Source organism: Poecilia latipinna, unplaced genomic scaffold (genome assembly GCF_001443285.1).
Source record: "Poecilia latipinna isolate Pla-1442-1.1 unplaced genomic scaffold, P_latipinna-1.0 Scaffold2319, whole genome shotgun sequence".
Taxonomy (NCBI): domain Eukaryota; kingdom Metazoa; phylum Chordata; class Actinopteri; order Cyprinodontiformes; family Poeciliidae; genus Poecilia; species Poecilia latipinna.
In genome coordinates this window covers 30,133-42,393 of record NW_015114935.1, presented here as the reverse complement: position 1 = coordinate 42,393, position 12,261 = coordinate 30,133, and the positions used below count along the sequence as shown (strand labels likewise).

General features: G+C 38.4%; 1 protein-coding gene across 2 annotated transcripts in view; it reads left to right on the top strand.

Annotated features, from left to right (window-relative positions):
- Positions 1 to 12,182, top strand: part of slc4a1b (solute carrier family 4 member 1b (Diego blood group)) — an 18,282-nt gene extending 6,100 nt beyond the window's left edge. Inside the window, exons 2-18 of one of the 2 annotated variants that reach the window (XM_015018768.1) lie at positions 560 to 607; positions 2,389 to 2,567; positions 3,410 to 3,545; positions 4,538 to 4,610; positions 5,410 to 5,452; positions 5,574 to 5,758; positions 5,847 to 6,057; positions 7,493 to 7,696; positions 7,774 to 7,922; positions 8,000 to 8,194; positions 8,281 to 8,529; positions 9,344 to 9,433; positions 9,529 to 9,695; positions 10,434 to 10,675; positions 10,761 to 10,930; positions 11,566 to 11,739; positions 11,818 to 12,182. In XM_015018768.1, coding sequence (XP_014874254.1) covers positions 2,411 to 2,567; positions 3,410 to 3,545; positions 4,538 to 4,610; positions 5,410 to 5,452; positions 5,574 to 5,758; positions 5,847 to 6,057; positions 7,493 to 7,696; positions 7,774 to 7,922; positions 8,000 to 8,194; positions 8,281 to 8,529; positions 9,344 to 9,433; positions 9,529 to 9,695; positions 10,434 to 10,675; positions 10,761 to 10,930; positions 11,566 to 11,739; positions 11,818 to 11,898 — 2,526 coding nt within the window. In that variant the 5' untranslated portion in view covers positions 560 to 607; positions 2,389 to 2,410 and the 3' untranslated portion in view covers positions 11,899 to 12,182. The remainder of the gene's footprint in view (positions 1 to 559; positions 608 to 2,388; positions 2,568 to 3,409; positions 3,546 to 4,537; positions 4,611 to 5,409; positions 5,453 to 5,573; positions 5,759 to 5,846; positions 6,058 to 7,492; positions 7,697 to 7,773; positions 7,923 to 7,999; positions 8,195 to 8,280; positions 8,530 to 9,343; positions 9,434 to 9,528; positions 9,696 to 10,433; positions 10,676 to 10,760; positions 10,931 to 11,565; positions 11,740 to 11,817) is intronic. The other variant, XM_015018769.1, reaches the window with a different exon arrangement.
- The last annotated feature ends 79 nt before the right edge of the window (positions 12,183 to 12,261 follow it).

Below are 12,261 nucleotides of genomic sequence, written 5' to 3'. Positions count from 1 at the left end.
CATTTAATATTTAAAAAATACATAATCAGATGGAACAAAATATAAAGTTAAGTGGAAATATTGGTATTTTAAGGATAAAAACGACAACAATTTATATAATTAAAAAAATAAAATCATGTAAAAGAAAAGTTCCCAAATCAGTTTCTTTCAACAAAAACTTCAGAAACTTTAACAAAAACTGCAGCTGTGTGTCTGTGTCTGGTGACGTTTTGGTTAAAACATGTTTGTTTTTCATTCAGTGGGTAGAAAATCCAGAAACTTTACTCAAGTAACAGTAGAAATACTTCACAATAAAATTACTCAAAAGTACAGCGTAGTAGAAATACTCCTAAAAGTACATTATATCCAACAAGTTACTCAAGTAAATGTAACTGAGTAAAAAATATGACAAAGTAGTTCTGCTACTCTTACTTGAGTGTAAGTTTTGGATTGTTTACCCAACTTTGTGGACTGGAGGTCAACCGCTACACTCTGGATAAACTCCCTCTCAAACACTTGACCATATTCATATGTTCATTTTCTAAATTATCTCTAATTTGCTCAATAATGTTTCTTTCAGCAGAAAGGAAGACAACCTCCATCCGAATTCCCAGTGGAAGACTGCCAGGTACGCAGCGCATACCGGACCACTCAAGACGTATTGACAGTGCAAACAAGTCGTTGTCCAGGGTGATCCGTCGTTCACGCCGCTGACAGAAACCAGCGACGAAGCAGACCCTGCAGCCAGTTTCCTCCTGAAACAGGATAGCCACCATGTTTACTTTAGACACAAAGCGTCACCTTCCTGATTCCTCTTGATCCATGTCCAGTTTGTCGGACACGACTGACATAATTCAGTGTTGTACCTGTTGCCGCTCTGCGGGAAAACAACACCCATAATATCTTGTGTGTTTGGGTCTTGCAGTAAAGCATGAAGGTGATTTTTATCTGATCCAGTCGTCTCTGAAGTCTTCCAGTGATCCAGGTCACGGTAATCCAACGTGCTTGAAAAGAACTCAACTGAACCTCGGCAGAAAGTTTCGTTGCCCTCTATCAAGCATATTGGCATTGCAATAGTATTCACGCACCACTGAGTGTTTCCATTGTTTTATCAAAACTTGGTTGTATTTGGTTGGGATTTTGTGTAATAGACCCAGACATGGTGGCGCATGAGGGTTTTTATAACGACTTCTGACCTGTTTCCACGACTCTGTTAAAGAAAAGCATCCTCACAGCATTATGCTGCCATTCCCATGCTTCATTCTCCATTCACTTAACTTAATTACCAAACCTCAGACGCCTTCCTAGAGTACTTAGGCCAGGCCTTCCTAGAGTACTTAGGCCAGGCCTTCCTAGAGTACTTAGGCAAGGCCTTCCTAGAGTACTTAGGCCAGGCCTTCCTAGAGTACTTAGGCCAGGCCTTCCTAGAGCACTTAGGCAAGGCAATGTTATTTATATAGCACATTTTCAGCAACAAGGCAATTCAAATTGCTTTACATATCCTTCTCTGGGTTTGCTCTAAATCCTTTTCTGGGTTAATCTGCGACTTCAGACTTAAAAAAATCTGAAGTCTGGAGACAACTGGAGACAGCTGTTTAAACTGGATTTGAATTAGGTGTGTCAGAGTAAAGGAGGCTGCACAAAAATGTACAGCGCACTGCAAAAACAAGTAGTTTTGGTCTAGTTTCAATCCAAATATCATAGTACACTTGAAATAAAACTAAGTTAACTTACAATTAACTTTACAGCAAGATATATGAGCTTGTTTTCGGTCAGTAGTTGCTAAATATTGATGAAAAAGTGCTGGTTATAAATGAAATAATGTGCCAGTGGAATTATTTACTTAGAACAAGCTGCTATATCTTGCTGAAACGTTAATTGTAAGTTAATTTTGTCTTATTTCAAGTATGCTAAGATATTTGCACTAAAACTAGATCAAAAGTTCAGTCATTTAAATGTTACTGATGCTTTTCCTGTCATCCAACCCCCCAAAACTTAGGTAATAAAACCTAAAACAAACAAAAAAAAAATACAGGAAAATGAATCAGCTGAGTAATTACAGAAGAACCACGTTCATGTTTTAACTGCATGAAGAAAAATCGGAATTAGATTTCTAATAACTCTCTTGTTTTAACCAGAGTTTACGTCAATATCAGGCTCAGAGGAAGCAGATCTTTCTGGTTGCGCTCTCTACTTATTACAAACAAGCCACTGTCTTGTCCGTCATTTATCTGACCGACGGCCCTTCACGTACATGAAGTGGTCACAGAAACCTCAGCTGCAAACCACATGCCCAGGCTGCGCTTGTAGGCGGCGCAGCTCCAGTTCATCCACCAGCCCTGTGCAGCTCTTCGTTTCACCAGCGGCTCCATCATGTCCTCAGCTCTACGTGCGTCTGTCCGCTCACAGGTGTGTGAAGCAGAAGGCGGAGATGAAGGAGCAGGAGCAGCAGGGCTACTGGCAGGAGACGGGCCGATGGGCGGGCTACGAGGAGAGCTTGGACCCGCAGGCTGGGGTCTGGGCATCCTCCCAAATCTCCTACCTCACCTTCAAGAGCCTCATCCAGCTGCGGCGCACCATGAACACCGGTCAGTGTGTGCTAACATTTCTAAAAACGTGTCTCTTTGGGAATATTTAATGTGTTTTAAAAGGTGTCTGTGTCCCTTAGAGGTTTAAATATTGATTTAGGGTTTTGTTGTATTGACATCTGCATTTATAACACAACATCTCACCAAGTATTTTTGGTCTGGTTTCTAGTGAAAATATCTTAATATGCTTGAAATAAGACAAAACTTACATGTAACTTCTCAGCAAGTTATAAGAGCTCGTTTTAAGTCAATAATCTTTAATATTGTTAAAAAATATTAGTTCCACTGGCAGATTATTTCACTTATCAAATCAAATTAACATTTATTTGTATAGCACATTTCAGTAGTAAGGCATTTCGAAGGGCTTTACATCATAAAAACACAAAAGTACAAAGTCATAGAACACAGTCAGCATCGAAACATTATATTTTGTCATTGTTACACAACAGATTTTTGATGAATGTTTCACTGATTATGTTTCAGAAGGAACTCTAAACAGCTGGGTGTTTACTCTAGACTTAAAGGAACTCGGTGTTTCAGCTGTTTTGCAGTTTTCTGAAAGTTTATTCCAGATTTGTGGAAAATATCTTGTTGTAAGTGAAATAATTTTGTCTTATTTCTTATTTTGCACTAGAAATTAGACCATAATACTTGGTAAGATTTTGTATTTTTGCAGTGTACTTCAAATTCAGAAGTCTAGCAACATTTGCATTGCACGCATTTTTTTCTCAAAAGTACAGTAAATATAACAGATTTTTTGAATTCCGCTTTTGCAAAATGATGCTAAAGCGGATGATTTTCCTCGTGTTATTAACATGTCTTCTAATATTTCTCCTCCCAAGTTGTGACCATCTTCGACTGCGAGGAGAAAACTTTGGCTGCCATCGCTGAGAAGATGGTTGGCGAGATGGTTAGCAAGAAAGAGATTAGATCTGGAGACCGCGAAGGTGTGCTGAACGCTCTCCTTCAAAACCGCAGGTATCCTTTGAGACGCCACCCGGCAGTGACTCAAACACGGTGACCTACATTTAGGCTTTCAGCTCAGGCAATTAACCAAAGCTCCACTCAGGAGGTTCAGGTTTAACTGCTTTAGTTAGAGAAAGTTGCTGCTGTAACGCCCAAACCTGTGATTATGGGAACCCATCACTGACCACCAAACAATCTGCCTGCAAGGCAACAAATCTGGACAATAGTTACCTTGCATGTTAAAAGCAGAATTAAGAACTTTTTTTTTAACGATACAAGAAATTAAGAAATTCAAATTTACAATATATTGCAAAAGTTTTGGTATCTTGTTATTTTCCCTTCCTTTGGAGTTGTGACAGCTTCAGCTCTGATGTTTCAAAGTGTGTCTTTGAATATTGTTCCTGAAGAGCATTTGTGAGGTCAGACACTGATGCTGGACGAGAAGGCATGCTATCATGTTAGGTATTACTCCGATTTGAAGGAAAAGAATAAAACCATTTTCAAAATATGATTTTATTTATTTTTAAATCAATATAATATTCTGGGGTGTAGTTTTATGACAGAAGGGTCATGAAAACACAAAAATGATCAGAGTGTTAAAGACAAGATAATTTATTTAATCAAAAGATAACATTTAAGTTTTCTAAGCAGCTATAGCTTTCAAAATAAAACTTTTATCGAGAAAATATCTATATTTACATTTTTCTTATTATTTGGGGTCTTTGGACACAATTTATTTCATAGCTATTTGCATTTAAAAGATTGTTGACCCCTTGTTTAACCAAATAAGTAGAATGGATTGAGTTATTTATTTATTAAACGACTGTTTCTTTTTCTGCATTTGCTGACTAGACAAAAATATCTGTAAGTCTCTTTGACACATCAAGGTCCTCAGATTGTTTTTTTTTTTTTTGGAAATTTAAATGAGAAGATTTAATTGACTAACCTGTGTGCATTATATATGTGAAGAAAAAGCTTTAAGCTTGTGACGTTTCTGCCTGCAGTGAATCCACTGACCCAGAGAGCCAAAGGCTGACCGATGGGACGGACCTGCACAGGTTTTCAGTCAGGGAGAGAGTAAGTTCCTTCTGATAAAACAATGAGGCTGCCTTTCAGAATAATCTCTGATATTATTTCTTTCAATTCCTCATAGAGGAAAGCATTTTTCCTCTATGAGACGTCTTTGGTTTTACTGCTGCAGAGCATACAGCAACATATACGCAGAGTTGGGTTGTAACTAGTTACATTTAATTATGTTAATTTGTTGGAAAAAATGTTCATTCTTAAAATGAAAAATTCTCAATAAATGTTTTATTTATGTGATTATGCAATTTTTAAATATTAAATGATTTATGATTTGATCAGTCACTCAGACTTTTACCAAATACTTTTTTACTCTTTCTTGAGTAATTTCTTGGATTGATACTTTTTACTTTTATTCAGAGGTGAGCAGAGTAAAAATTGTACTCGAGTAAGGAGTAGCGCTGCTTCAGCATATTTTTACTCAAGCAAAAGTGAAATGTAGGCAGCCAAGGAATGACTCGAGTAAACAAATATTTAGTAAAATGTATATTCAAGTACTCAAGAACTGAGTAACTGATCAAATTATCAATCATTTAATAATATTTAAAAATTACTCAGACGAACCAAATAAAAAATTAAGTGGAAATATTGGTATTTTAAGTAACAAAAAATAACATAATAAGACAAAATATTTTTCAAAAAGAAAACTTTAACAAAAATAGCAGATCTTTTACCAAAGACTTTTTAATCTCACTGTTTCTCTTACTCCAGTACAATTGTTGGGTACTTTACTCACCTCCTTCTTAAAGATAAAGTATATATTTTTGACTCGTTTTTTTTCTGCGTTGTTCAGAAAGATGAATCCGATCACGTTGAGGCCTGCATGGTGCTCGTAGGTGAGCTCCAATTTTTATTCTTATTTTGCCTTCTTGCAGTGACGGAACTGGTTTCTTACGGCCGACATTTTTATTTTATCAAAGTTCAAACACAACATTTACTGTGTCTCTTTCTGACCAGGAGCCTTGGACTTTCTGGAGAAAGCCACGATTGTTTTTGTGCGGCTGAAGGAAGCGGTGGCCCTCGACTCGGCTCTGGAGGCCCCGGTTCCCGTTCGCTTCGTCTTTGTTCTGATTGGCCCAAGCAAGGTTGACCTGGACTACCACGAGACTGGCCGAGCCATGGCCGCTCTGATGGCTGACAAAGTGAGACATTTGCCGAACATACCGAGTTTTATATATCAAATTATTTGTGAGAGAAATTACAAAATTTTCCCCACTTTCTCCATCCGAGGTTTTTAACCAGGAGGCCTTTCAAGCAAAGACGACCAGGGAGCTAACGGATGCCTTGGTGGATTTTATCGACTGCAGCATTGTCATCCCACCCACTGAAATCAAGAATGAAGGGATGCTCAGCTCCATCATCAGCTTTCAGAAGAAACTCCTGAAGGACAGACTGCACTCTCAAGACCTGACGCTCCGGAGGGACTCCAAAGCTCGCAGAGGTGAGAGTTACTTTTAAAACCACCTCTGGTAAAGATGTGCAAAGAAATTTTATATTTTACTGCAGGAGCATGATCTCACACTCATATTTGAAAATGTACCTGAGTCATATTTCAATATACACTTAGATAAATCTTGCAGATTTATGGATATTTTTTTGTCAGAAGCTCAAACATATGTTGCCCATATAAACAGTTATGGCCATGACTTAGCAGTTTCAAACAAGTGAAACTGGAACAAAGATGGAGAATCCCTGTTTACCATGTCACCAAACTCAGTGGGTATGCTGGGTATGCTGGTAAGGGATGTGAAAATATTCAGTGTTTAGAGAACAGCCACAAAGAGTGCAATCTTCACTTACTTATAGCAGCCATTAATTTTAAGTCTTTTTCAGCTTTTTTTTCAACCAGTGGAGCTAATAAATGTTGTACCAAACCATAAACAGCAGCACCACTGATTATTAGCACGAGTGAATCGGACAAGCTGCTAAATAATGATTGGTGAAAACTTTCATCACATCTAAGGGGAAATATCTCTCTGGGATTGAATTACTACATATTTAACACAATATAACCAGATAAACCAGGATGGTCAATTTGGTTTATAGTTATATGAACAGGGGGGAGCATTTAGAAAGCATTAAATCAATAAATAGTTGTTCATAAACATGTAATTTCCATACGTCCAGTTGATCCTTAACTATTTATAAATAAACAGAAATACAGCAAGAGAAGCAGAAGTACCATTCCCAGTGCTGACGCAGCAGGACACTGTGGATTTCTCACTCTTGATCCCAGCATACGCTCACTGTTCAGGTTAAATGTGCAGAGTTCGGTAGCAACTAGATGCATTTACTCAGTTACAGCTACATTAGTAACTTTTTCTTTAAATGTGCTTTTAGGAGTGTTTTTGCTATGCTGTACTTTTTACTTTTACTTGAGTAATTTTATTACAAAGCATTGCTTCTCTTACTTGACTGAAAATCAAACATATTTCAACAGCTCAGTTTTATATTGAAAGAAATTGATTTGGAAAATATTTATTTTGCCTAAATTTGTTATTTTTGTATTTATTTATACGAATTTTTGTCATCTTGTTACTTAAAATACCAAAATTTCCATTTAATTTTATATTTTGGTCTGTCTGATTATGTAATTTTTAAATATAAAAATAATTGATCGTTTGATCTGTTACTCAGTACTTGAGCCAAATACTTCTTTACTCTTACTTGAGTAATTTCTTGGACGGCTATATTTTAATTTTACTTGAGTACAATCTTTGGGTACTCTGTGCATCTGTGGGTAAAAAGCAGCACATGTAGTTAGAAAAACAAGACAGAACTTGTTCATATTTACTTAATTTCCTCATGTTAAGACCAATATGTTCACCAACATAGAGATTTGGGAGCAGCTTTAACTTGACGGCATTTCTCTGCAGTTTCTATAGCGAGCGCGGCTTCTGTTGAAGATCCGCTCTCACGCACCGGCCGGCCATTCGGCGGGATGATTCGAGACATAAAGAGACGCTACCAATACTACAAGAGCGACCTTACAGATGCCCTGAACGCCCAGGCTCTGGCCGCCATTATTTTCATCTACTTTGCTGCTCTGTCTCCTGCCATCACCTTCGGAGGCCTGCTGGGTGTGTAACCAAATCGAAATCTGGTTTTATTTTCCAGATAGAGCCCCTGAATAACTTTTAAACGTTTCGCTGTGTAGCTGATAAGGTGGAGAACATGATGGGTGTGCCGGAGCTCCTCATCTCCACCAGCATCCAGGGTATCATCTTCTGCTTTGTCGCAGCTCAGCCCATCCTGGTTATCGGTTTTTCCGGCCCTCTTTTGGTGTTCGAAGAGGCCTTCTTTGCTGTGAGTTTTACCTGTCGGGTTTTAAAAACATTTGATCATGGTCGCGGCTCACTTCATCCCTAATTTCCTTCGTTCAGTTCTGTAAGTCCCAGGACATCGAGTACATCGTCGGGAGGGTGTGGGTCGGGGTGTGGCTCGTCATCATCGTGGTGATCATTGTCGCCTTTGAGGGCAGCTTTCTGGTGCGCTACATCTCACGCTTCACCCAGGAAATCTTCTCCATTCTCATCTCCATCATCTTCATTTATGAAACCTTTGCCAAGCTAGGAAGGGTAAACAAAAACTCAAAGACGTATTCTCCCTCCTCAAATAAATCATCTTACATCTCTTTGTTAACTCTCTGTCAACTTCTTCTCAGATCTTCAAGGCGCATCCGCTGATTATGAATTATGATCATGTGAATGCAACATTGGAAAATCCCTGGCACCCAAGGGTGGAGTGGATCACCACGTACGACAACAAAACCGGAAACACAACGGTGATTGAGAACACCGTGAAGCCGCCGTACCCGAACACGGCCCTGCTCTCCATGTGCCTCATGTTTGGCTGCTTCTTCATCGCGTTTTTCCTGCGGCAGTTCAAGAACGGGACTTTCCTTCCTGGAAATGTGAGTCATCGCACGACGGTCAAGACCTTTTACGTTATTATTATAACTGGTTATTTTTCAGGTTTTATTTTGAGTTTAAAAATGAGATCTTATATTTTTTCATACCAGATCTTATTTCCAATTTTAAGAAAATAAATCTCACTCTATTTTCTAAAAAAGAAAGTGTGGCTTTCTTTTCAATCATCTCTTCTGAGAGTTGTATAATGGAGTATTAGGGCCAGGCTACAAAGAGAATACAGTCAAAATATTGACTATATCAAAATGTCTTAAGGTTTTTGTTTTTTTTTTAAGAAAAAAGCTTTTAGGGTTGTTAAGATCTGATGTGAGCAGCTCAGTTTGTGTGGTTTTCTTCAAAATTAAATGTTTTCTTAGTCATTTCAAAGTCCTGCTACTCATAATTTGATGCTGATGTGTTAAAAGATTAAGTATTTATCAATCAAGTTTATTTGAATTGCATGTCCGTATTTGTAAAATCGATACCAAAGTATAACTTCACCAGATGCTAAAAATTCCCCATTTTAATGTTATTTTTTTGTATTAGAGTTCTCTTAAAATTTCTACATCATTCCTCAAATATTATGGCTTCAATCTGCTAATACTGACATTGTTCCCATATTATTTTGACTTGTCTTGTATTACTGCAACTTTCTTTTTGTAACATTATGACTTTATTCTTGTAATAAGAAAAAACTTTGCTTAGCTTGATCAATTCTACTTCATCTTAGAGTTGGTGATGGATCAATAAAATCGATTTATTGCAGTATGGAAGTGGATTTAATAACCAACTGTTTTGGATTTGGCCTCTCTTCTTCAGGTCAGGCGCTTGCTTGGCGACTTTGGAGTTCCCATTGCAATTTTCCTCATGATTGTTGTAGATTATAACATTGAGGATACCTACACTCAGGTTGGACTTTTCTTTCAAAGCTTCTACATTGTTTAAAAGACAGACAGTAAACCTCTAATGCCCTGAACTGACAGCATTTTACTTCTTATGTGCAGAAACTGGTTGTTCCTAAAGGCCTGACGGTGTCCAATCCGGCCAAAAGAGGCTGGCTTATCAATCCCTTTGGGGAGCACAAATCTTTTCCCGTATGGTTGATGTTTGCATCCTGCGTTCCTGCTCTGCTTATCTTCATTCTCATCTTCTTGGAGTCTCAGATCACTACGTGAGTTGCAGTGTCCTGCAAAAACAGATACATTTGTTGACGTTTCCCACACTTTGCTACAGCCACAAACTTTAAGGTAATTTAGTCAGATTTTATGTGACAGACCAACACAAAGAAGTTAGAAGTATATGTTTTCTTATTTACATATTTTTTATAGCAAATAAAAAAAGTATTTTCAGCCCCTTTCTCTCTAAACCACCATGGTAATTTTGAAGGAGCTCAGGGAGAATCTGTCAACATGACTATTAACCGTGCAATCCACAATTTTGGTGAAAATAAATCTACTGCTGAAGAAAATCCAATACTCGTCCTATTTACATTTGCCAAAAGTCACAATGAAGAGGGTAAAATAAACATCTATAAAATTATGTTATCATTGATTCAGATCAAACAGATGTTCCTGGCCTACTTGCCAAAACGCTGTGTTTTGAAAAACGAACACTGACCATCACCCTGAATGCATCTTCACTGCAGAAGAACATGGAGGCATTAGCATCATGCTATGAGGAATACTTTTAGCTTCTCAGAGTTTATTGCACAGCGACTGGCTGGGGGAAAACCTGTGAAAAGCTGAATAAATCCCAACCTAGTTTGTGTTGTTGCCACTTAAAATCCAAACAAAATATCTTGACATTTGTGTTTATAAAGTGGAAAGGTTTTGTAGTTTGCCTCTAGATCTTTAGCACCAGAGAGTGCGGCCTTTGGTTATATTGATTTATCCCTCCTGTCTTTGAGCAGTCTGATCATCAGTAAACCTGAGCGGAAGATGGCCAAAGGCTCCGGGTTCCACTTTGACCTGCTGGTTTTGGTCGGCATGGGAGGACTCAGCGCCATATTTGGTGTGCCTTGGCTGAGCGCTGCCACGGTCAGAACTGTAACCCACGCCAACGCTCTCACGGTCATGAGCAAAGGAACGAAACCCAAGATAGAGAGAGTAGTGGAGCAGCGAATCAGTGGCATTGTGGTAGCTCTGCTTGTTGGTAGGTCCTGCTTATTGTCTTCGTCTCAGGTGTTGATTTGTGGAAATGAAGATTCCTTTATAAAAACATATCCTTGTACATCCAGGTCTGTCAATTCTAATGGAGCCGATCCTAAAGTTGATTCCCATGTCAGCTCTGTTTGGGATCTTCCTCTACATGGGAGTGACGTCACTGAATGGCATCCAGCTGTGGGATCGCATGCTGCTTCTCCTCATTCCAAAGAAATACCATCCAGATGAGCCTTACGCCACCAGAGTAAGACTCCCCCATTTTCACAGGAGCTGAAGAGCAAAATGCAGGAAAGAAGCGAATCCAAAGACATGTAGATACCTGATCCAGAACGCTGCTGCTCAAGTTCTGACTAAAACAAGGACGATAGAGCACATAACACCAGTTTTAAAGTCCCTACACTGAGAGAATAAACTTTAATATGCTGTTGTTAGATTATAAATCACTAATGGCTTTGCACCACAGTACATCAAAGATCTGCTGCTGCCGTATCAACCTTCCAGACCCCTCAGGTCTTCTGGTTCTGCTCTGCATCCCCAGAACCAGAACCAAACATGGAGAAGCAGCATTCAGCTTCTATGCACCTGAAATCTGGAACAAACTTTCTGACAATTGTAAAATATCCAAAATACTGAGTTCCTTTAAAAGTAGACTAAAAACTCACCTGGTTAGAGTTGCTTTTGAACCACAATTAATGAAACATTAATCAAAATTCTGATGTGAAAATTTTTGTTTCAGTTGTTGATGTGTTTTTATTATGTAAAGCACTTTGAACTGCCTAGTTGTTAAAATATGTTATAGAAATAAACTTGATTGATTGATTGATTGATCATATTTAGGACCCAATTTGCTTGACTGATATCTGTGTATGTTTAACACAGGTAAGCACAGGACGAATGCACCTGTACACGGCCATCCAGGTAGTTTGCCTCGGCATCCTGTGGCTCGTAAAGTCCAGCCCGATATCTCTTGCTCTTCCCTTCGTTCTCATCCTCACCATCCCTCTCAGAATGATCATGACTGGACATCTCTTCACCGAACTGGAAATGAAATGTGTAAGAGTCCTTTTATTATTTAATGGTGAAAAATTGCTCTGTTGCATGCATAAATCCCATATTTTTTGTTTATTTTAGCTGGATGCTGATGACGCCAAAGTGACGTTCGAGGAGGAGCCTGGACAGGATGTGTACTGTGAAACTCAGATGCCTTTATAGACATCTGAAATAATGGCTGCTGACACTTTTTTTTTATCCTAAAAGAACTGTATAGTTATTTTATTTTAGGCTCAAGTGAATTTTTAATTCCCTGATGACCAAAGCAAGATATTTAATATTTATTTACTGTATCATGAAAAATGAAGATGCAGATTATATTTATTGAGGGTGATTACTGATAGCTTTAGCATTTTCTGGAAAGCCCCTTAGTTTAAATATGCTTAGAAAATGTTTTGCTTATGCATTTATAAAGCGAAACATTTTATGATTTCTGTATTTTTGCTGGCTGCACAGTGGTGGAGTTGGTAGAGCTGTTGCCTTGCAGCAAGAAGGTTCTGGATTCAATTCCCTGCCCCGGTCTTT